Source organism: Trematomus bernacchii, unplaced genomic scaffold (assembly GCF_902827165.1).
Source record: "Trematomus bernacchii unplaced genomic scaffold, fTreBer1.1, whole genome shotgun sequence".
NCBI classification, from domain to species: domain Eukaryota; kingdom Metazoa; phylum Chordata; class Actinopteri; order Perciformes; family Nototheniidae; genus Trematomus; species Trematomus bernacchii.
In genome coordinates, this window is record NW_022987685.1 from 4,375,935 (window position 1) to 4,401,641 (window position 25,707).

The 25,707-nt window shown below is 40.7% G+C and overlaps 1 protein-coding gene across 1 annotated transcript in view; it reads left to right on the top strand.

Annotated features, from left to right (window-relative positions):
* Positions 1–25,707, top strand: part of LOC117487960 (adhesion G protein-coupled receptor L3-like) — a 181,785-nt gene that overhangs the window by 80,614 nt on the left and 75,464 nt on the right. Inside the window, 1 exon segment of the mRNA XM_034136751.1 lies at positions 18,622–18,731. Coding sequence (XP_033992642.1) covers positions 18,622–18,731 — 110 coding nt within the window.

Below are 25,707 nucleotides of genomic sequence, written 5' to 3' on the forward strand. Positions count from 1 at the left end.
ATAACACACCCAAAAGGCTAAACAGGGCCTCTTTAAAGTGAGTAGAGGGGGCCACAAAGTAATTGTAAATATATGTAGAGATATAAAACAGAAACACAACAGTGGGATTTATTAAATCACAACCTCAAGTGTCCTCACTCGCCCTCAACTCTCAGGGTGTGGAGAAACACAGTGGGACCATCTGTTCATAATCTCACACATGTCCTTTGTCCTTAGATTTTTAGCCTATAAAGATATCACAGTGTTGTATCCAAATGTACCTCATAGCGTGTCACCATATAACTTAAGATGGTTGTTTGCACGTGCAAATGAAACAATGGTTGCTTGTACATCTACACTATTTATCTTTCAAGAAAGAATAAATAGCTCTGTCATATTGGAGATGTACCCCACTGTCTTAACAGTTTTTTAAATTTAAAAAATATAATCCTAATGATGTAATATGGTTTATTTAATTTCAGCTTTGATTTAAATGTGAAATTAAAGAAAGACGTGGGCATATAGCAGGCAGGGGGATATGATTAAAGATTCTTTGAAGTTGCTTTGTGGGAAATGTAGGATGTAGCGTTTTCTTTTACTTGACCCAAATAAAAAGCAGGATATCATAGCCTAGCGTTCTGCAGCTGTATGCCTTTTAAAAGCCTCCCTTTTTGCAGAATTAGTGTACCCTTTTGTTTGCTAATGCATTCACACAAGCTGAAACACATTCATATTCATAACATCGCCTTAAATACTTAATACAGTCTTTAATATAAGCAAATAGACAGCTGCCATTGACATTAAGAGAGCTTATCATGCTGAGCAGATGTGAGGGTAATACGGTCGTTGCTCATGCATGACCCACAGAGCTCCATCGCAAGTGGCCTCCCTTGTTTAAAGTCAAGGTTTGCATAAACATTTAGCTCCCCAAACAATGGGATGTCAGATGAATTTATGCATAACTGTAATGTTGGAAGTGCAAATATCACACAGGTGCTGCTTTAAATTAAAGGTTTTATTTGGCAGAGTGTTATAAAAAGGGCTGTGTGGTCTAAAGCATATGGAATAATCCACTACCTCTTCTATGAAAACTAGAGATTTAAAGAATGGATGTAATTACTTTGTTTGAACCTTATGCATAAAGCAGATTAGATTATATAGAGTGCATGTTTAGCAAGCATCACTCAGCAGAGGTTCTTTGAGGTCCAGCCTTCCTCTTTTTTATGCAGCATGAGTATTTGGTTTGTCTGACTTTGGAGGCTGTTTCTCCGTGATACAATTATGTGTTGAGCACCTGACAATTACAGAACAAAAACATGACCGATGAGCGCAGCGGGGGACAACCGCCTGTTGTAGTCACATTAACAAATAGAGAGTGGTGGGTGGTTTGCAGCCTGCATTAATATGCACGGGTAATAATAAAAGCTTCGACAGAGAGACGGTGAAAGAAAACATTCTGACGTTGTTTGGTTTCTCCTTTCCATCTGTGCATGTTTGCCTCTTGGACTTGTGTAACCCCTCTTTTCGTAAACATGTTTCTTTCTCTTCCTGAAATCACCTGACATTCATTATGCTGTCTCATTTTTCCGCCTCCTTCCCTACTTTGATAAGAGGCTGCCGCATTCAATTTTGGCCAATTAGTTGCTGTATATTTCCAGCCTGCAGTCCCTGCAGTCAGGGGGTCTCCTGGCGAGGCCGGACCAGACTGTGAGGTGATTAGACGGGAAGAGGAAGCTCCGGGTAGCACATTGGATAGGTTTGAGGACATCTCCCAATACGGAGGATTGGTATCTCTCAGGAGGCCGAGATAAAAGAGAAATGGATTGACTCCGACCGAGCCAGTGGTTTGAATCGACCGTAACGGTGTCCATTTCTGGATTCTGAGCAGAATGCCCCATAGACTTTGTTATAGCCGTACAAGTTGAGCCCTTTGCTGAAGAATCCAGAAGTTTTTTAAGTGTTTGTATTCTGGGCAGCTTCATTTTACCCTCAGGAAGCCTGCGCCTGGTCATTGGGTCTTTTGGAGTCAGATTAAAAGTAGTGGCTCACTAAACATGGGGTTTTATAACATGTCGGAAAAGTAGGAGGCTGCAGTTGATTTGTCTGAGTTTCACTTGGATGAGTGCAAACAATAAAGAAAGGGCTAATTCAGACAGGAGCAGGTGATTAGTCAGGGAGCATGGAGCCTTTTTTCTTCCACTCTTTCTGATATTTGCCCCCCCCCCCATAGTCTTTCATCCTTCTTCTTCTTCTTGTTTTTAATTGGCAGGTGGGAGTAGGAAACATGCACATTTGATGTCTCTTGCTTCTGCCCTGAAGCAGTGGATCCATTTCACCCCTGCAACACGCAGAGGCCATGCAACTTTTACAGAGCTTTAATAACTTCCCTTGCTGTTCATCATCTCTCCCCGAAGATTGAACAAACATTTCCACTCATGCTGATTTATGGCACATTTTTTGGAAAGACGAAGAAAACCTCTTGTGTGCTCTTCCACCTCCGCACTTAAACCAGAAAAAAACCACTTCTCTCTGATGACTTTAATTCACATTAAATCAGCGATTGTAAACTAACCTGAGTAAACTCCTATGTTGATTTATACCCTCTGTTTTCCCACTTATTAATGCTTTTATTAGCATTTTGCTAAAGGTGCGATGCAAAAGTAGTGAGATGGTATCAGGGGTAATGAAATCATTGATAGAATTGAACTTCTATTACAGAACATTTCAATGTAATTAATCAAGTTTAGAAAGACTTCCTCAGGGACGCATTATGGACATATCTTTCAAAATATTTGTTTTAAAATAACTTTTCTCAGTTTTCTCCTGGTCACTGAGCAGTCATATCCCTACAGTATTTCCACATCCCAGAGCTCTGGTGCACGAGGCATTACCTTCCTTTAAACTTGTGGGAGAACTAGCATTGTATTTATAATGCTCCAATGCATTTTGAACAGCAGTATAATGTTAGAAAGATGTAATACTTTCAATTCAATTTTATAGGGGTGAGCACACAATTTATGTTTAGAGAAAAAACAAACTCTGTGGACTGTCGTGTAAAGAGGATTATTGTGGGGGGTATTCCCTTTATGCAGTCATAAACAACTTTTACAAACTGCTGCAGTCTGAGCTTTGGCACTGCTGTGATAACGTTGTGTGTAAAAATATGCACATCTAATTCAATGTATTAATCACACACACACTTCATTTGACCACAGAGTCAGTGTGCAAAGAGGATTGGCAAAGGAATAGACTGGACATACTGGAGATAAACCTTGATCTAGTGATGGTCGCAATGATTGTCTTTGAGTTTATATGCTTACATTTTCTTAAAGGTATTTGCAAGTGATTTGTAAGAGATGGGTAGATGTGCGGCATTGTCTTTGGCTTTGAGACCCTACTGGGCTTCTGTGAAAAGGCGTTTTAATCTTTAGAACAGAATTTATTTGAACATCATTTACTTAAAATCCAATCAGTAGACCCATGGCAGTTGTGCATCTCCGGTATTAATTCATCATCTAAAACCATAGATTGTGTGTGCCCCATTTATAAGTCTTATCCTTGTGCATGTCTAAGCAATGTGCAGCTTTCAAGAGTCTTACTCCTGTCCTGCAGTGATTCTGGTTTTTGCTGCTCTAGTCCAACTTCCTGTCTTTTTCATTTATAATGTGTGTATGTGTCTATGAGAGGTCAGATGTTTGGTTGGCTTTAACCCTGCTTGAAAATGACTGATATTTGAGAGTTTAGTCTGCGAGAGGTCCTCCAGTCCCTCTGAAACGATGGGTGGCTCAGAGTGCTTGGCTGAGAGAGCCTGCAGCCGTTGCTCAGCCGGCATTATGAAGCACTTCCTACCTCTCTTAATCCCACCATCTCCCCTCTCTCTGTCTCCTCCTTGTCTTCTCAATTACTGCTCCTCTATGAATCCCTTCTGCCCTCCTCAGCACTTCCCATGTCTCCATTTCTTTATTTCACTTTAGTGATTCTCCTTTTTCGTTGTGGCTATGTCACATCACCCCTTTTTCTAATGAGCTCATGCTGTGCATGAATGAGTGGACACAATCCACAGGGTGCTGCTGTGTTTGTGAGGGGAGCGAAATCTACATTTACGCCACCTGCCCTCTAACCTTGGCAGGACAGAATCAATGGAGCGAGACCAGCAACGGTTTCAGCTTGTTTCCTTCGTGACTCACGTTAGCACCCTCGCAAAATATCTGTTTTATTAGCCCGCTCTCATTCACATACTGTCTTCTGCTTCCTTGTTACATTTCTGCATAGCTATCTCCTATTCCCTCTTTATCTTATTACATCTCAAACTCGATTTTCTTTGAATCTCTGTGGATTTCTCCTTCTTTGAAAAATGACACACGGTAAATCCTCATCAATTAAAAATGGTGCAATTATCACTGTGTTTGATCTTCCACCTGCATGGTTAATACGCAAAGAAAATCTAAAACAAAATGGATCCATTTTTGAGATGAGAACCTGATGACACCCTTGTAATCAATGTTTCATAGCACAGTTACATAATTCACTTTGATCCAGCCCCATCAGCTGAATATTCATAGAGTGTGTATCACTTGAACTATATGCATTTCCATATTGAAACATCCAGCTTGTAGCTTGATTCTGTTGAGCATGACTTCCTGTGCATTAAGATTAATGACAATAGATTTGCCATCCCTTTTCTTTAAAGTGAGGGACACACAGTTTAAGTTAAGCTGATAATCTCCATCTTGCTAATTGACCATTTATCATCCATGAAGTCCCCACATTTATGACCAGTCACCCCCTTCATGTATCCTTTGTCACTGTTGTAGAAGCACTATTAGCTACCATTTTCAACCAAGTCAACTCTCAAGGCATTGTGCTTATATCGTTTTGTCATTCGCCTTATACATACATTTGTGTGGCTGTGTTATTCCTTTATTGTTAATTGCATTAGCAAGGTCTAAACTTGAGTCGTGATTATATTTTCTTTTCAATCCAAACTAAAGTCTTCAGGGAGCTTGGACTAAAGTTATTTGAGATAGTCTTTGTGTAGTTGTCTTGGAAATGCAGAGGCTCAACTTATTTTAGGAGCTGTTTGAAAGCTTTTGATCCTATCCCATGATCTTGATCATAATACAAACAAACCCGTCTGCACATTCAATGACCCCATGTTGACTTCCTGTGCACAGGTAGATGCATTCTGCAGGAAATAGTCTTTGATCGACCCTCATTGATCATCCCCCTGATGTTCGGAGGTGCACACCTTCCTGTCGACGGTCCAGTCTGTGTTTCTGGTCTCCTGCTGGCCTCACACTTGCTTGTGAAAGCTAATTATGCTGTGCTATTTTCTGACCGGGGAGCATGTCAATATGACACAGTGGGAGAGCGCTCGCTCATTCTTATTCATGAGCTTTAATTCCATCAGTGCTCTCCATGGACATGGACCATGGTGGTCCTTAGTATGGAGACATTTGAAAGGAAAGAGCGCCTGTTTATAAAGGGGTCAACGTTTTGTAGAAAATGTGGGTGCTGAAATGGAGCTAAATGCTCAGTGAGGAGGGGGAGGCTGTAAGGTACCCCGCAGTGATGCTAAGCTCTTGATTTTAGAAGAATTAAAGGTTGGCAAAACGACTAAATCAATTGCATCATTTCTGAAATCTTAGCAGGGTCACTTAGTTAATTAAAACTGCAAAAAAGTGGAGTGGAACAAGTTTAGCCCTCACCCTGAGTTTATTCAGTATTACTTTGCAATGACTTTAAGATAAAACAACATTTATTACCCCCAACATAACACATTTTAGAAAACCCAAAATGGCAGTTCCTCTATGTTGATCTTCTGGTAAGCTCCTGAAAAGTCATAAAATGGCCTGACTGTGTCTACATTTTAGTTTATTACTATGTAGACCACAATGCTGATAGACTATGCTTTTCTTTTCTTTTTCTACAAGAAATTGTCAAGGAATGTAATTTGTATCTGTGCTACAGGAGTATAGAGGTGGAAGGACACTGGGAAAGTTTGTAAAGGACAGAGTGAGACTGGCGGTTTTCATCGTTGGAGAATAAAGGAGAGGGATGCAGCAGAGATTAAAGATGGAGCATCAGAGACCCCCCCCCCCCCACCCCCGAGCTGTGTTTGTTTCTGGCTGCATCAGGTTTCTCTCGTCACCTTGAGAAGTTGATGGAGTTTGCGTAGCGCGCACTGATCCGTGATACTGTTGTTTACAATGCTGCTCAATTTCTACTTGGCCATCAGTCTGTGTATGAATCGTTTTTAGATCAGAATATGAATGTTGCCATTGTACAAAGCCATGTCACAGTCCATATTCCAGGTATCTAAACACATGCATACAGTGTTTTTAATGTAAGAAGCTCATTATCTCTGAGCCATATCCTTCAGACATAAATCTGAGGCCTTTCTCATGATGCAAGTCCACATAGAATACAAGCAATACAATATATATAGTATTACGTATATTTTTTGAAGAACTACAGAACATTTTAAATGCACTAAAGCTGTGATTGCTGATACTTCAGAGAAGAATTTGAAGGCAAGACTGAATTTTATAAGAGCTGCCTATTGAAGATTTTCTATTCAGGTCACTACATGAACGTCATATTTCCAGTGATTATATTCTTAGAATCTGAACACTTGGCTATAAGGACTACTGTAGAAGAGCTTAGCAGTTATTAATACTTACTAATGCATGAAGTGTTGCTAGCTGCATACTATTTATTGGAAGGAAAGCTGATTTATTTGAGTATTAATTGCGTTACTGATATAATAAATTCATCATCTGTTTTCCTGTTGCAGATGTCACTCTGAGCTCCATGTGAAAGCAGCTTTTTCCCCTCTATTGGAAGTGCTTGTGCTTATTTACCCTGAGGTCTGAAAGAAAACAGTTGTTGGAGGTTTGTTGTGCGGCTTTGGCGGCCATGGCAGCAGCGCTCGGTGTGAACTTGAGAAGTCTTTGTGAGAAGCAGCGAGGGTTAAGCCCAAAGTTAGCCTGCTGTCCACTAATCCCGCTCTGTGAGACAGGCCTCAGGTCATAACAGATAGCAGAAATGATGGAATTAGGTGAGGATAACAAAAAGTATGTCCAGCACAACAGAGTACGCTCCAAAAAACTGTCCTGTTTCAAAGCGCTGTGCAATAAATCTTCTGCTACAAACACACTTTGACACCAGATACATAACGGCGCTGAGGAACAAGCGGAGCAGAAACAAACAGACAACATGACAGTCTTCACTTTGTTTCCCTGCCTCCTCCTCCTCAGGCAGAGTCTCAGGAGACCTGTTGGTGTGGAAGTTAAAAGACAGCTAAATGTCTAGACTTCTCTTGACAAATTCACAGGGACAGTGGTGCTGCGTGGGGCCAAACACATGGAACGCCTTGTCATCTCTATGAGTACAGGACGGGGCAGAACTATATCCGTCTCTGTTCTTCCTGTTCCCTCGTTCACCTTGATGCTCTGCAGAAATCTGAGGCAGGAAGAAGATCTCTGATTTAAAGCTGCAGAGACTGTAATGTTAACACACGTCTGTCAAACTAAAAATAACTAAAGCGCCAAACAACGACTCCATTGCATGATTAGTTAGTTGAAAGAACACAAATTAGTTGTTTTTCAAGGAGGATATGTGTGGAAATCATTCAATGAATGCACTCCTGGGAAATGTTTTATTTAGTATCAAAGTAAACCATAATAGTTGTCTATATTTCCAGCTGCTTAAAGGTAATTTAGCATATTTTAAAGGTGCCAATTTGCCCAAAATTATAAACAAATAATCAGTGTTGTGTCTAAGGACCACCCGTATTGTCAAATGTCATCAAAGACTAAATAATACAAACGAAATTGAGATGGCATAATCAATAATGAAAACAATTCTTAGTTGCAGCTCTAATACTCTCCGACAGATAATGTTATAATGATCCTCTGCAGTTTATTGATTACCATCCCATTGTCTATTTCAATTAATGATCTTGGGAATGTTAAATAGTTTAGCATGCTAAATATGTGTTTTGCCGCAGTTGCCTTTAGTTAGCATAACTAATTTGTCTTCTAGTGACTTTGTGCCTTTCAGGGCCAGTAAATTACTTTCCCCTCAGACTGGAGGTGTGACTGACAGTGTCTCGGGCGTATTGACACCAGAGACAGCCGAGTTCAGTCAGACTGGAGCTTTTAATCCCCCCCCCCGATGCCTCCTTCAGGACCGTCCTTAAGACCCGCGGCGATATCCTGCATGCCGATGCGAGCCTGGACTCCTGCCGAGCCATCGACGCTGACCCCGCCTATATCGAGCGCTGAGGTTACCCATAACCTATTTCATTATTGAGATGTGAATAAGGGAGGTCACGCAGGAAGGGGGGGTGGTCACCTATCGATCGGTCAACACAGGGATATGTGTTTGTTGCTCTGCCAAGACACAGGTGACCATTTTGAATGTTTAAAGAGGATGCTTGCACACGACAACAATCTGCAAGGTCATGCACAGTCTCTGTTTATCTTGAAGGATTATGATGATACGGCTGTAAAGAAACACCTTGTGGCGTTTACTGATAGAGTGCTTTGTTTATTAAAGGCACCTTTTTTCCTCTCTTTGTCTCACGTCGTAATTAGCACCCTCCTGCAGGCGAGGCTCTGTGTGTGACGCTCAGTGAAGCAATGCGGCTTTAGCCTTTGAAAAAGAGCTTTGAAGGAGGAAAGAGCTGGAAGCACACACTGGCCTGAGTCGGACATTGGAAGTTACCATGGTGACAGCGACTGGAAGTGAAAAATCTCTCTGTGTGTGTGTGTGTGTGTGTGTGTGTGTGTGTGTGTGTGTGTGTGTGTGTGTGGTGTGTGTGTGTGTGGTGTGTGTGTGTGTGTGTGTGGTGTGTGTGGTGTGTGTGTGTGGTGTGTGTGTGTGTGTGTGTGTGTGTGTGTGTGTGTGTGTGTGTGTGTGTGTGTGTGTGTGGTGTGTGTGTGTGTGTGTGTGTGTGTGTGTGTGTTGTGTTGTGTGTGTGTGTGTGTGTGTGTGTGTGTGTGTGTGATACAGTCTGCTTATTGATCTGTGTATAGATTATAAATACAAAGTGCTATTCTATTTGCTGTGAGTAGTTCTTGCTTCAGTGTTCAGAAAAACCTCAGAATATCCTCCAATTTTCCAAAATGGAGATTGAATAATGGAGCAAGGAAGGGATTAAAATCTTTTTTTGTTGTCGCCGCGTGGTGCATGCAGCCACATAATCTCCTCAAAGAAGTCCTTTGACTGCAAGCAGCAGCAGCCGTCGCTCTTTGTGCGTAACAAACAGGACTCCAAGCCTTGAAAAGTCAAAGCTGTGGCATTTCTGTGTTTTTTTATTCCCCGAGCGTCAGCGTGGAGGCCAGCAGAGAGGCACCCTGGGTATCTGGCCCGAGAATTTGACGCTGGCTGAGATGCTCTTGAGATGGGCTCAGAGTCTCAGCAGGACGAGTTCAATAGGCTAACCCTGGTCAGCAATTCAATGGCGCCTGTCAGTGGAAACTTTCAGGATGGATGCCTTAATGCTGCGGGAGGAGTGTATTCAGAGTGTATGTGTGTGTGTGCCTGCAGAGATGTGACACTTCAATTAGGCACACAGCAGAAATGTTACCTGCACATCAAATTATTGTTTCCCTTCAATATGTGTCACATTATTATTCATATGTGGTAAAAAAATATGTATATGACCCAATCGTCATTTTTACACATCCCTGCAGGAATGAGGCTCAGCCTGAAATGGGCCTGCGGGCGGAAAGTCCCGAGGGTCTCCAGCAGGAGATAAATCAGATGTCACCAGGAAGATAGGAGCAGCATCATTTGTTGGCAAGAATAGAAAAATTCATCCTGGAAATCGTAAATCATTAGACGGGCAGGCCCCAGTGAATAAGCCTCACCCACCAAACAAATCGATTTGTGGAGTTATTGCACATTTCAATCCTCCCTCGGCACTTGCACACACACACACACACACGTGGGCGGTGTGATTTACATACATATACCTGCAGATTAGACGAGTGACAGGAATTTAAATCATACACTAATCTTTATTTATGTGTTTACTTTTAATGTAAGAGATGAATTTAAATAATGTGTTTAGGCTTGTGTGACGAACATCAGCCTTATCCCATGTTGTGGGTGTGATTCTACAATCAATGTATATTTGTCTTAAAGCAGCACATTTAAAAAACATATTTCACTGAACAAGCAAGTGGAAATAACCATTTATTGGACCCATTTGGAATTAGTAATAATCTATCTCAATATATTGTGTTTCTAATGGCTCCATGCATTCAGTCTGGAGAGCGTACGTTTTTTGACACTAAGAAATGCCATCCATACATGCAAAAGTATGCAACACAATTGATTTGCTGCTTTCAACTTACTGTAAAGGAAAAGCCTTCCTTATGGAAACTGACGTTGTATCTTGTGAAGTGTCATACATAGTGTGTGTTCTTCGCAGCAGAAATCCTTCTTTCATCGCTTTAAACGGAGCAGTCAGAGAATATATTGAAAGGAGAGCACGTGCTGGCATTTTATTCATGCATCATATGAATCATATACAGTATCTCTGCATGGATGATGACACTCAACTCTGCTTTCCAGCCATTTATATACAGATATAAAAGGAGCACACAATAATGGTCACCTGTATTGAAATGCAAAGTTTCCAAGAACATTTGACAGGATAAGACAGGAAAGCAGAGCGCTGATGATGCATTATGTATTGTAATATCCTGTCTGGCTGCACTTCAGTGTGTGTTTGTGAGAGAGAGGAAGACTTAAACTAATATTTGCAGAACTTGGAATCACTATCGACTTTAAAATAAAACATTGTTCTTTGCTCTGCTTTGAGCTGCACAGTCTTCCAGATGTGTATCTCCTGACACGCGAGGAAATGGCTGTAGATTATTCTGCAGAGTTTATCTTTGCCCTTTGGAGACAGAAGGCAGACTCTCATGTCTGCCGTGTCCCTGCCTCTAAAGCAGAGATAAGCTGTGCTAGTGATGCATTCATGAGAAGGCTCTCGATTCAAAGAGAATTCATCACACCATCTCTATTGTCTTCAAAGACATATCACCAGTCTGCGAAGGAATACAATTAAACTGCAGTAAATTCAATGTTATTGTACAACATTTGATAGTGTATTTTTAACAACACATAACTCTGACTGCACTCCCCTGATAAAAGCACCGTTACTAGATTGACTTAGATCAGTCATTTGTTGAATTTGGAAACGTCGCCCTCCCCCAGCGCCCTGCAGCATGTGCCAGATTTAAAGCATAATGGAGTTTAGGTGTGCACAGCCAGAGAGATGCCTGCAACATGTGCACAGGCACGGATTGACCTTTCAGGTGGAGAGAGAAATTGCATCACCTAGCACCTGTTGTGACAGCAAAAGAGATGGATTAATTTGAGAGGGGCTAGCTGAGAAAGTTTGATCTGCAGGATCTCCTTTAAAATAACCAGAGGAGGAGAATCATTCAGAAGTATTGCTACGGTATTGGACTGTGACGTGTCCCAGGGATACATAAAAGCAGTATTTTTAACAATAATGTCTTATAACAAAGCTAACTTTATTCCTCCTCCTGCACTAGCACAGAGTTTGGAGCAAGCTGTTAGGGCTAAAGGTGAAGTAAACATCTTCTGAGGAGGGCACAGTTTGTCTTTCTCTCACACACACAGACTGACTCCGAGTAAAACTCACATTTCTGATACTTTAGAAAAGATTTACTAGCAGCCACAAAGCTGTGCGAATATAGCAGGGAATTATATGAAGGCGTTCTCGTACATGTTCTTCCTCTAGGACAATCTAACAGCTCAAAAAGCTTCTTATTGATCAGGTAAATTCCAAACTACAGCAAGTGGTGTTGATTAATCTTCATTTGTATCTCTTGATTTTCATCTTGACATGTCTTTGAAGAGCTGTTTCACTCATGAAGCATTGTGTGGGTTAGATCTCACTGAGAACAGCAGTCTGAGGTGAAAACATTCCTCAGTGAAGCAGCTCTCATCGCTGGAGGGGGGGCAGCACTAGGGGGGGGGTAGCACTAGGGGGGGGGGGTAACCTTTGTCTGGCCTCACCTCCAATACATGTGCAGGCTGACAAAGAAACGGCCCAGGAAATCTGTGCAGCCGAGAGTTAATTTTTCTTCTCTTAGTCGGACAAGATACACAAGTATCTTGCAGCCAAGAGAGGTGAACATCAACAATAAGACTGTTTTACAGGAAACAAATGTAATACAGAAAATTGTACTTTCATATTTTACGTTATTATTTTGTCTATAATAAACATGGACCATGCAATAAAGACATTCATCTCAAAAAGAGAAGACATGAAAGATTTAGCTATAAGCTCAGTTCCATCTGCAGTTGTTTATTGTTCTGTGTGTACTTGCTGGGGGGGCAGGTACACACAGAACAATAAACAAACCCTTCAAACATGAGTCTCTCACACTATCATTTATAAAGCAAATCAACATATATATATATATATATATATATACAAGCACAATTATTAACGAATACTATTACTCAAGGTAATGTTGACAGAACGTGTTGCCGAAAGAGTGAACGTTTGTGAAGGTCTTAAGCTCAGCTCGAAGCATATTCCAATGCTTTAAGGCTGTAAATAAGACAACAGATTGTACAAAGGTAGATGTTTATGTTTGCATTAAGAGCAGATTCTGCCTGTTTACTCAGAGTTACGCCTGAAAGTATGTCCTTAATCATGGAGAAGCATCGTTGTAAATTATCTTTGATACCAATACATGTTTTTAGATGTTTTTGTTTTCTGGTCAGTTAATAATTGTTTCCTGTTTACTTCAAATCTTTATATTAAATCAGTCCATATAAGAGCAGCTAACAAAAATAATTGACAATAAAACATATTTTAGTAACACAAAATATACACAAACATGTACAGAAAGCAGTGCTGCGTTAAGCCTCCATATGTTGAGGCTTGAACTCATCGTGACCGCAAATGTGGACATTATGTCTTTGGCTTCCAGAATATTTTCATTTAGTTGACTAAATATTTATGTGAACGGCCAGTATAGTCTCTCAAGTGCTTATACAAACAACCCTGGATGCATTTCTTCTCAAACTAAGTGGTTATAAAAGTGCATAATGCAACATGAATCAGGAGGCAGGATTCAAGGAAATGTACAGACCAGAGATGGGACGTGTTTTAAACAATGTTTACATTCGTCACATCCATTATAGAGAGACATATCTCTGCATGTGTTTGTCACCGAGTATTATTCTCCTGGACCATAGCCGAGTAAAATGACTTTATGAATGCATCCACATCCTTAAATTCTCAGTATGATATTTAAAATACTAACAGTGTGTAATATATTGGAGTGCTTTAGTGCCACTGTATTTCTCCCAGCGTGTTGTTGCATTGCTCTGCGGCTTATCTCCCCAACACAATATTAGAGAGAGGGAAATCGTGTGATGTAAAATCTTATGAAAGCTACTAATCTGTGTGAATGGCTGAGAGGGATTATGCTTGTCAGGAGGGAAGAAAAAAACACACACTCAGATGTAAATGTTTTCTTTTCTTTTCAAGAGAACTCACATTCAATTTATGTAACAGTATTCAATTTGTTTGACCATCCTTAACGCATAACATGCCACATACATAATAAAGGTCATCCATATAGCTCGTGGACATCTCCTGTAACAGCCACTTGGCACTGTATTCACTTCTGCTTAGTTCCACATAGTTAATCCTATAAAACAGAAAGACGGCGAATGTTTTGTCACCCATATGTTTGTACACACAGAGACAGAGCTTTGCTGCTAATGTCGCCCTGCGAGTCTTCACACTGATCAATCTTTGTGAACATGTAGGTGCACGCGTGTGTTTGTGAAGTTAAGCACTCGAGAACATTGAGCCCCTCCAGCGACGGCACTTTAAATCCCACTCCCACACTCAGCCTTTGTATTTCTGATGTATACATCCACTCCCATCTTCCTCTGCTGCCTTTAATCTGCGCTGCTGGTGTTTGGAAAGTAACTCTACAGCTTTACCATAATAACATAATTCACTGTGTGCATGCATCGGTGCCATTATAGATCATTTGTCGGTGTGTTTATACATGTATAGCTGGTGTGTAGGTTGTTTGAAGACGTATCTAACAATTATGTGCACTCTTATACAACCTTTGGGGTTAAAATGTTATTTCTTACCAATTGCATGCCTGTGCCTTAAGTAAATGAGATAGATAATAATATACAGCATGTGTTATTATGGGATGTATGGAGCTGTCAGTACGATCATTGCAAGACAGCTAATATGTGCACGTTTATAAAAGGGGATTAACTGGTGAAGCTTTTTCATAACTTCTCACATGCTTCTCTCTGTCATAATTCTCAGATAGATGTCATATTGTATAATTCTAGGAGGATTTGGCAGGATTTATTCTGGGATGACTGATATATTCATGTTGTTTATGTTGTTCAAGTAAAACATTTCTGTAAATGTGTAATGTTTTTTCTTTCTTAAGAGTTTGGCAGTTGTACAAGTAAAACATGTACATCTTAGGTTTGAGGTTGTCCTCTACAAAGGTGATTCTGTGAATGTTGTTTTGTCGATTTTGTAAATGCAATGCGAAAGGCTTCTTTGTTTCAGTACATGTGCTGCATCTTTGCTTTGTGCATGTGATAGATGGCATAGAGACATTTTTAGCTTTGTCCAGCTGTTGTGAAAACCAACCAAACATGAATTAAAACATTGTGTTTGCAATAATTATCTTACTTGAAATGCCCCTTGATTAGTGGTTAACAGCACTGAAGCAGATGAGTTAAAATACATAATAATCATTGTGCTTCTTTCTATCACAACACCTAACCCTGCTGAGTCGAAGCATTACAGTGTTACAGTTTGTTGATGAGGTATCTTTGAAGCAGCTCTAAATAATTGAATCCAACCAACGATCCATTATTCCATAGCAACAGAAAACCTTATACATCTCCTCCTCTGCAGCGGGCTCCACAGGGACTGATAATCCGTCTTCTGATCTACACTACACACTCAACAGTTTCCTTTAAATACTTCCTCGTTTTACTCCACCGTTAATGCACAGCGCTCAAGGCCATGGCTCCCCATCTCCTCGTAATGTTTCTGTAGGTTTTTTGGTGGAGTTTTAGAGGTTGTTTTGGTGCAGCGGCAGCAGACAGGCTGAATGAGGGAAGATGGATGCGGCGGCGTGCAGCTGGGAAAGATAATGAATGAAGTCGAGCGTGGGTGGCGAAGACCATCACTAAAGCGTAATGGGTCCCAGCAGAGAGACGGGGATATTGACCCGTCCGTCACTCTATACCCCCCCCACCCCCTCCCTTCACTCTCCTACAAATAGAAACTCTCACAAGACACACAATGCTTGGTACACACAGAGCAAACAATAGCAACACACATTCTGTTTGCACTGCACACCTTGTGCAAGAAGAAAAGAAAAGGCGAGGTGGGGCACTTTGTCTGTTTCCTCTTTAACTGTTTCATCAAACACTCACGTAACACATATATAATCCTGTATAAGAAGAAGAAGTGTCTGCTCTTTCATTACTCTCCAATGTGGACGAATATTTCCAGCTCTGACAGTAGCTGCACTGTCATTTCTTAAACAATATCCGGAGTTTCCCTTTCACACATGTGGCACAAAACAGCAGATGTTCTGTTCTCCCTTTCTGGAAATCCTGTGTTTGGTTCAGTCAAGGGGTAGAGTCCACATGACGGATTGCAGTTCGGTTTGAACAAGACTTTTGCTATTCATTACATTTTTCTGAGGATTTCAGAGAAGGCTCTAACAGACAAACTTCTTCTTTGTCTTCTTCACTTCAATCTTCTAAAGATGGCGGAATGATACATTTCTTTTGACTATTTCTTAACAATTTCTCAAATTGGGATCAATAAAGTAAACTTCATATTGATTTAACATTTTCTTCCCGTTCTATGTCAGCTTCTTTAGAAACATCATCAACATGCCCTTTCACTTGAATTCTCCGTACAATGAGCAGCTTTATTTACACTTTGGCAGAATCAGACATTACCCACACTTTATATTCGGAGCTGACAGAGTAAAGTCCATATTTCTGATGTCCCTCACAATAATTCAGACGTATTATTTCCCATACTACTCTTCCTTATGTTAGTTCAGTGTTGTTGTGCATGTTGAATGCGGTTTTATTGATTCAATTGTTTACGTATTGATTCATGTGTTTTATTTTGTGTGCCGTCAGTGGCCAGCAGACTGAGGGGACTCGGCCCTCCTCCATCAGAGGCAGCAGCCGGATCAGCGGGCGATTATAGTCATTACAGTTTGTGCTTACACGGGGCTCTGCTGCTTTGTGCCACATCTCCCCTCGTCAGCTGGCAGCCGCTGCTCTAATCTGCCCGTTATAACAAATGACCAGGGAACCGGAGTAAAGGCTAGAAGGGAAGGAAAGTGGACTGCAGATTAAAAAAAGGGCATTTGGTGGCCAAATTGCAAAATTGAGTTGTGTGTCCTCTTTTAGACTCACAGCTCTGATAGAGGGTTTTATCTAGAAGTAATCCTTCACCATTTTACAGATATTTGGTGTATAGCAGTGTTCTAGAGCATTCAGCCTGCAGTAGTTTCTCCCCATATGCTGCCTCCTATAGTGCATACTATATGTACATCACGTAGCGCCATACATATTTAAATACATCACTAAGAGTGGATCCATTTTCCTCGGCTGCTGGTTCAAAGGGCTCCATCTCTGATGAAATCCTGATTATCTCTCTAATTGGTAATTGTGTAGACGTTGTGTTGCATGGTGTGTGTGCAGCTTCTCCTGCTATCGATTCCTCTACCTCTCTGCTATTGATTTGCATTTCATATTAATTATTTCCCCACCACAGGCAGCATCTGTGCGTATTGAGGTAAAAATGCACTGCAGCGATGAGAGGGATTTCAAATATGGGTCAAGATAGATGTTAAGGCTGGGATTTAGTTTGCAATCCACGTTAAATACACATTATGATGTTTAATCCCTCAAGAGGAAGTTATTACAAACTATGACAAAAGAATCCAGATAGCTTAACTTCTGGTGCAATCCAAAAAAACAAATCCTACATTCATGTGTCCATCCCAAAAACACGTGTGTGTGTGTGTCTGCATCCTTGTGCGATCTCGTCTATCCATCTCTCTGCTAATTCTATGTGACACTCAATCTTAACTTGTGTTTCACCTGCTGATTATACACCCCCCCCCCCACCCCCCCACCCTTAAACAGAGATGGTAGTGAGGAGGAGGAAGGTGCAGGGGTGAGGTGGCCGCCTCGTTAATTGTTTCTCCGTTTCATAGGCTTGACCTCTTATTTATTTGACTGCCTGGGAATGAACTGTTCATGTGCCCCAGACAGCTGACTGCAGTGGGGGGGGGTGATGTGTTGGTGGTGGGGGTTCATGAACCTATAAAGCTCACATGGGTGCGACCATATCTCATTACAGTGTCGGCCTGAAATGAGATGGCTCTTTCTTTCCTTGTCCCTCACTGGTGTGATTGATTAGTCGGCAGCCAATCAATGTTAATTAAGGTGTAGAGGATCCTTTAATTGTGCCGTATGAATCATTGTGTCAGACCCCGCCTTGACCTTCAGCGGACTTACAGTGTGACCCGCCACGCTGAGGAATAAATACCTTTTACACATTGCACGATAATTGCAGTCAGTAAATGAGTATAGAGTTGATTCACGGTGTCTGCTCTGTAGCAGGAAGTTGCTCACTTTCATATCCTTTATTTTGCAAACAGATGCAGCGTCTGATCGATATTTGTCCCTACGTTTAAGAGTCACCGTTGTGAGATAAGCGTCGTCATTATGTGCGGCGAGATTCTCTCCGTGCATATGAAGTGAGGCTGTGATTGATGACTGCCAAAAGCAAAATGGCAGACGAAAACAGCACCGGCACCATAATTGTGTTTTTTTAATGAAGACCTACATTTCATGTTGGAGCTGATTTCGCACTCAGTTGATTGTGCGGCCCCCACTTCATCCCGACCCACCCCCCCCCCACGCTCCTCCTCTGCACCAGCTTCACTGCCATCCATCATGCAGTAATAACACTGTGACCTGTACACAGAGTAACGCCTGGATTCAGGTGCATGACTTTCAACTTTAGCCTGCAACCGAGAGATGAGTTTACACAGCAGATTGTCTCCTCACCCAAAGAGAGGGGTGACCTCTGTTAACATTAAACATGTCACACGCCTGTGCTCCAATCACATCAATCAGACACTGTTTCTTTAAACTAGATGTAGCAATGTGTCCCAGAAAATGCAACATGGAGTTGACCTTTAAAACGACCCTAAACAAAATATAACTTTGACTTTTAGGGAGAGATTCTTACTTGCAGTGCAACTTAATCACAGACCTTCCTTTTACCCGGAAATGTCTCTCAAAATACACACCCCAGTTTGTAAAAGAGGCTTTCTGTAGAACATGTAGAGCCAAAGTTGAATCCAAGTATAAGACATTTACTTTTATGTAAAGACTATTTCCTTCCAATGCGTGTTTATTGTGGGCGAATAACACCATTTGTATTCCGACTTTTAAAATGGCCCCTAACAAAATTGAACATTTACTCTTTTGTTAAAATGTTTGACTTTGATGTTTCTCTGCTTTCTGTTTCAGATGTAACAACCGGACGCAGTGTGCTGTTGTGGCCGGACCAGACGTGTTTCCTGACCCCTGCCCGGGAACATACAAATATCTGGAAGTCCAGTACGAATGTGTGCCCTACAGTACGTACTCCTTTGTTCTCTCTCACACTTTAATTCTCATTTCCTCTTTAAGAGCAGTGACTCATCAATCATCCTTTCATGCTTGATGATCTCCGTAATGTTTAAAAATATCTCCAATGTGTCATTCAGTGGAAACAGATGACAGACGTGATGATTCCTGTGATCCAAAAAGGATAACAGCCTTTGTGAGTGCAGGAATATTGTTGACAGTGTTGTTCACATGTGGAAACTGAGACAGTATCTCTGTGCTTACTCACTGATTATCAACCATTAAGAGTCTTTGTTGTAACTGACAGGAGATTAACGTTTTCTTCATCCCGCATGGCATCAATTATGTCAACAGTGTGCCAGTTTACTGACTTTTTTTACATGCAACATCCTCTTTGGGATATGTATTGATGATAACATGTAGGTTTATAATGTAGATCCAGTTTTAAAATCATACCATTTGGTATTTATGTTGCTAACAACATGCTAAAAGTAAAAGAACCATGTGTTAATGTATTCAGTCAGAGGAAGTGTTTGCTCATTTTTAGACGGTGCTCCCACAGTTCACACACTTTGATATCAGTGAGGAATCATGCCTGATCGTGTCGTGTCTCTGTTAGCGCTGCGGCAGGAGAGGCCATTTGACTTTCATCAGAAGGAAACCTGCGTGTTGTTCTTCGGTTCAGTTCAGCTCAGTGAACGGTGGTTAATATTCAGACTGGTGAGGCATCTCTGAAGGGCGTAAATAAAACGGGTTTAATTAGTGAAAAACTGTGGAAACATTTGGGCGGATCAGCGTGGAGAGGAAGTGGAATGGACGCTGCCACATGACCTGAGGTTGTGTGTTGTAATGACCTTTGAAGTGGAACATAAAAGTCACAGCAATTACTGCCAACATCCTGACACGCTGTGCTCAGATGTGATGTAAAACTGGAAATATTTGATCTCTGTAATAATTCAAATCAAAAGCATCCTTTTAACATCAACAGCCTCCATCAACCTGTGATCCAGAGCCGACAGATGCATCTGTTTATATATTTCTGACTCCTTTTTAATATCCACATTTTCCACCTAGTGTCTTTCCATGGTGTCTGTGTAAAACACTGACCTAACCAAAGCTTATGCACAAATGTAATCAAGCCCCCAGCAATCCTGAACTCCAGTCAGTATTTAAACACTTTGCTTAGAGTGCAAAATACTGACTTTTAAACTGGATTTGTTCCATTAAGCCTTTAGAGACTCACATTTCCATCTCCTCTGACTTGTAATCTGCACTGCTGTTGTTTTAGCTTTTGTTGCTGGCCATTGTCCCAGTGTGGGGGGCATGTTTTTGCTCATTATAAGGCCCTAAAGGGTAGCTTGGCTTTTATTGACCTGCATAGTATGTGAATTATCTTGAGAAACCTGATGATGAGATGTTATAGTGTAATCTCATCCATAATACTGGAGAGAAAGCAGAACTCTCTTCTGCAATCTCCAAATACACAATTAAATCGATCTAGATTAATAAATAGAAGTGAAGGTAGGCAGAGAAATATGTAGAAGTAGTACTTTCTACCTGGTATATTGGGTTTTGAAGGGAGTTTGAGCATGTTTCTGGTCATTGTATAGCCTAATGTGTATAGTAAGGCAAGGCAATTTTTTATAGCACATTACAATGCAAGGCAATTCAAAATTCTTAACAAATGTTGCAAATATCTCATCTAAATCCGGTATATAAGGAAAAATATGTATTTTAGATTTTTGGGGGGTACTGTCCCTTTAAGGCAACTGTCACTTTTCTAAATTCATATTCAGGACATTATCGCACATAAAGACAGCATGTACAAAAGCTCCAATGCACATTCTTACTAATACCACACTTTCTAGATCTGTGTGACACGTGATAATAGCTGTATTTAATAAAAATACTGCAACACTCATGGGACCCTGTAAATTCCCATCAGCCTCAACTACCCACCTGCTTTTTAATAATGTACTTCCTTAACAAAAGCCACATTTAAAACTGCTTCTGTCAGCACATTGACTCTTCTAAGCGTTCACCGGGGAGGGTACGGGGTGGGGGGGGGGGGGGGGGGGGGGGGGGGAACTTGTGTGTGTCTGTGGTCAGAACCAAAGTAGAATGAAAAGATCTGCTGGCAATGCATAGCAGAAGTCATGTAGGCGTTTATTTGTGTATTGAGCGGGGGAGCAGAGTGTAATCACAAACGGTCACTGGAGACGGATTTAGAGAAAACATTTTTTATTGTGAATGAATCCATGTGTGACAGCTCCCGCCACAATAAAGCAATCAGGACACATTTAGAGAGCGCTCTCTGTTTCTGTGAGTAGAATGATATAAAGTTAGGGGAGGAAGAGTTTGAACTGGTTTCTTGTTAATAAGACAATCGGTAAAGGTGTGTGCTTTTAGGACATGGAAGCTCAGTTGGGCTTTTAACACAAGTCTCTTAAAGTTCCTGAGACGGACTGACAGACAGTTTTAAGTGTGTAATAAGAAAAGCAGCGGCCCATGACTGCAGCTCTCCTTCAGCGTGGAGTCCTGACTCTATTCCTCTGACGAGCTCCCACTCTCACTTACAGCTTGTCTTTTAAACGTCTCACGGCTTCTTCCTCCTCTACCTGCTTTCTTTCCTCTTCTTCACCGTCTGTATTCTGCTGGTGGAGCTTCTTTTCTTTCAGGGTGAATCCCTGCTCTCTTCTCCACATCTCTGTAAGCCGTTTAGATTATACAATCACACACACCGTTGATAATGGCGATCGAGTGTGCTAAATCGATGTACACATGCCGCAGATACAATATTGATTTTATTAATCAGCGATTTGATGCGCTCCATCAGTTGTAATAGGGGTAAAAGAAGTCTTCCAACAATTGTTATGCATATGAGTCAGCACATAAAAGCATTCAGATTACACTTAATAAGAAAAAGACGGGTATAAAATACAAAAAGAAAAGTTATGAATAGTTATCTGATTTAATAAAAGGCAATTTAATAAATTGCCGTGTGACTCACATTGAGCTGATGCTATACAAAAATATTTGATGCATGCTACTGAATCAAAAACAAAGTAGGTACTACCAGGACAGAACAGTTTATTGAATGTCAAATCACAATAAAAATTATTGAAAGTTTTTCAGTTGTAATCCATAAATACGTTTTATAGAAAGATGTCAAATAAGATACAACAGTAGATTAAATATTGAATAATTTTAGCATACATAAGCTGGAGAGGTTTAAAGTTGGACCAATGTATTTGGTACGGATCCTTTTAAAAACAAAACTATTATCCTTAAAATATATGTTTTATAAGAACGTGTTTAATATTGATTTATTCCCTAATATTGCATATCAAGTTGCAATCACAATGTCAGTCAATATAATCACTTTAAGTTATTCTTTCAAAATCTTGCACTCCTTGCTAATATATTGAAGTGAACATATATAGCTTGTATTTGCACTGCAAGTCATAACCGTCATTCCTCATGTGCCAGAGGTTCCTGTCTTCCTGTACGCATGTCGCTGTGCATGCTCCCCCATGCACTTTACAGATTAGTAAGGCTACCCCCGGGCAGAGTGATGTGCTGACCCTTAATGATGACTCATAAACATGACTCTGCTCCGATGGAGAACATCTGTCTCCGCCCCGCCCTCTCACCTTGACTTCCCGCAGCTCTTTTCTCTCAGCGCCTTATTAAAACCTTTCTCTCCGTGTAACTCTCACTCAAACAGCTCCTCCCAAAGGTCGTGCTCAGCAGAGGTCAACGCTGCTGCGACTCCCTGCTACCTGCACACCTCTCAGTAATGAAGCTCTTACAACCCCTCCGTGGCCCCGCAAACTCTCACCCTTGTCCCGCAAGAAAGCACGATCAAACCTGCAACACCATGCTTCGTCGTCTTCTCCTAAGCATCAGCCATCTCACTTATAATTACACGTACACTTCTCTAGTTTCCATGCAACATGACTGATTCGGTCAAGGCCCTTAAACTCTCAATCCATAAATCATTGGATGGTTGTCCAAACATCACAAATTCTGCATCAGTCTCATGGGGTTTTACAGTGTTTTAAGCAAACAACACCCTCTGTACACTGAACCTCGCAGTAACTGGGAATTTGAAGGGAACATTTTTTTTATATATAACTAATAATAAAGATTTGTTTGTATGATACACAGGGTGCCGCTTAAAGGGCTTTAACAATTTGTCACCAAATACAAGATGAACAGAACCCGAAAACCTTTGAGCAAACGTGCAGCATACAGTATGTACATGATATTTAAGATTTAAAAATAATACAAGGAGATAAAATAGGTAAGAAAAAAAAGAATAATTTAACAACTGACAAATTGAATAAATACAATAAAAAAAAGTGGTTAAACTATAAAATAAATAAATAAAGCACTATTAATTAGAATTTGAATCATTATACAAATAAATCAAAACAATAATAATTTAATAATAATGTTTTAGTGTAATAATAATTATAAAAAAATATATAAACCTTGGGGAGAGCCACATAGAAGGATTAAATTAAAACAGATTAAAAAGAAAATACATTAAAAACATAGGCAATCCAAATATAATAATATGAATATTTATAAAATAAAAGTTGAATCCAGGTGGATGTCAATAATATTTCAGGTGCTGCCAAACAATGATAACACAAAACTCTAAACAACCCTCCGTCCCATTAGAATAGGTAGATGTTAATAACATTGACGGAAACACATTTCATCAGTTCACTTTCCAAAGTTGACACTGGTAGAAAAGTGAACTACAGAGAGGCTCAGACTTTAAGAGTGTGAGAAAACAAAGAAGGAACCTGCAGGCAGTCTGTAGCCATACATAAGCCACCAGTCCCCCCACTGTTTGCAGCTAATAAGGACAATGAAAAACCCTGTCTGGCTCAGTGGGATCCAGCTCAGCCCTGTCACTTATTCCTACCAGCTAATCCAGGACATAAAATCATGCGATCAGTTCTCCCTTTCCAACTGTGTAATCCTGAGCTAACACCTCACAGAAACCCGTCATGTAACTCTCTTTTATTTCCAACTCTTCTAATTGTGTTTTAATTGATTTAGCTAATAATAACAACACGTTAACAGGGGGGGGGGGGCTCTCTGAATAATGGAGTAGACTTTTTTGGCCCGTTTTCTTCAGCACCTGCTGCCGCTCTCTGTGCTCCTCTGTTGGCAGGTGAAACCCTGCAATTGATGCTCCACACATGGCTCTCACTTACACTGCAGTGGGGCAGATTGTGTGTGATTACAGGGACATTAAGGAGCGGTCACACTGCAGGTACACACCACCTGTGTGACCACCTGTGTGACCACCAGGGCTTCACGCCTGTACTGAGGACACTGACATTGGTTATGTGTCTCATCTGCACACACACAGGCATTGCTAGGGAGCTACATTAACTTACAAACTAGTAGTTTAGCTAATTCGGCATTTTTGTTTCATACTTTTTTATTTTGTTGTATTACATATACATTGTCAAAGTACTTTAAACTACTTTTTCATAGTAGTTTAAGTGTTTTAACTGATTATCTGTAAGAAAACTCAGAGCACAGACCCCATACTATCCTGCTGACAAACTAAATCAAAGACATATTAACTAAAATTATATCTAAGCTGATGTTGAGTGTATCTCACACTCAGTATTCAGACATCATCACACTTCTCACAGTGATTTTAAGCTTCTTTAACAGTAGATCACTCTTCCTGATGGTATCAGTAAATCTCATCAGCAGATAGTATAGAAGTTCAGAGGCTTTCTGCCCTTGAGCTCTGCGCTCCACGTTCATCAGGTGTAGTGTACAGTAGGAGTCAACAGCATGACAGCAGATACATCTCACACACACACACACACACACACACACACACACACACACACACACACACACACACACACACACACACACACACACACACACACACACACACACACACACACACACACACACACGCACACACGCACCATTGAAATGCCACTGAGCATTAGTCTGCTTCAGACATTCTTCTTCTTCTTCTTCATCTCTCCACCTGACTGACCCCTCCTCTTCTCCCCATGTGTGAAGGAATCCTGTAATGCCATCACATCCCTCAGTGACAGATGACCACTCTGCACGCACGCACGCACACACACACACACACACACACACACACACACACACACACACACACACACACACACTCAGGCTCTGATGACTCCGACTTTCTGTCACATATTTCACAGAGCAGATCCACGCCTTTGACGTGGCCTGAATCTGCAGAGATGCTAAACTGAGCGTTGCCATTTTTCTTCAGGATTTGTCTTGTCCCCCAACTGAAATAACATTATATATTGCAGTCATAATTCATGTAAAAATTATTAGAAAATGTGTTGTCCGCAGTATTTTAGTTTCAAAAGGAATTAAAAAAGAAAGGTCTAAGACTGAGCTTTACAGAAAAGGCCTGTTTTGTTCAGGCTAGCTCAACTGAAATAATAATTAACAATACTTTATTGCAGTCAAAGATAGTGTTAACTGATTTGAAAATGTATGTATTGTTTTACTTTTGAAAGAAAAATACATCAGATATCTCCCCTCTAGCCTCTGAGGGGTGTGGTGTCCTTGTTTCACAGTTTAGCTAGCAGGCTAATTTTGTGCAGGAAGACCAAACTATAATAGCTCTTTTTCCTTTGGCCTTTAAATATTGTAGCCTAACTGAAATACAACTGGAAAGCCATAGTTTATTAATAGTCATACATCGTTAAAAACAGTTTTTGCCTAGTTTCTTTAGGCCTTAGATGGGTGTTTTAGTGTCTGTGCTGTATTGCCTTTTTAGCTAGCAGGCTAATTTTCAGCAGGAAGACGAATTACACACAGCATTTTTTCAGCTGTTCAAACTGACTAAACTTAAGAGGTCTTAAAGCTTAGAGCTTTTAAAGCAGTTAAATGTTTCACCTGACCAAACAGTATCTACCCTGCAGAGTAATCGGCAGCGAGTCA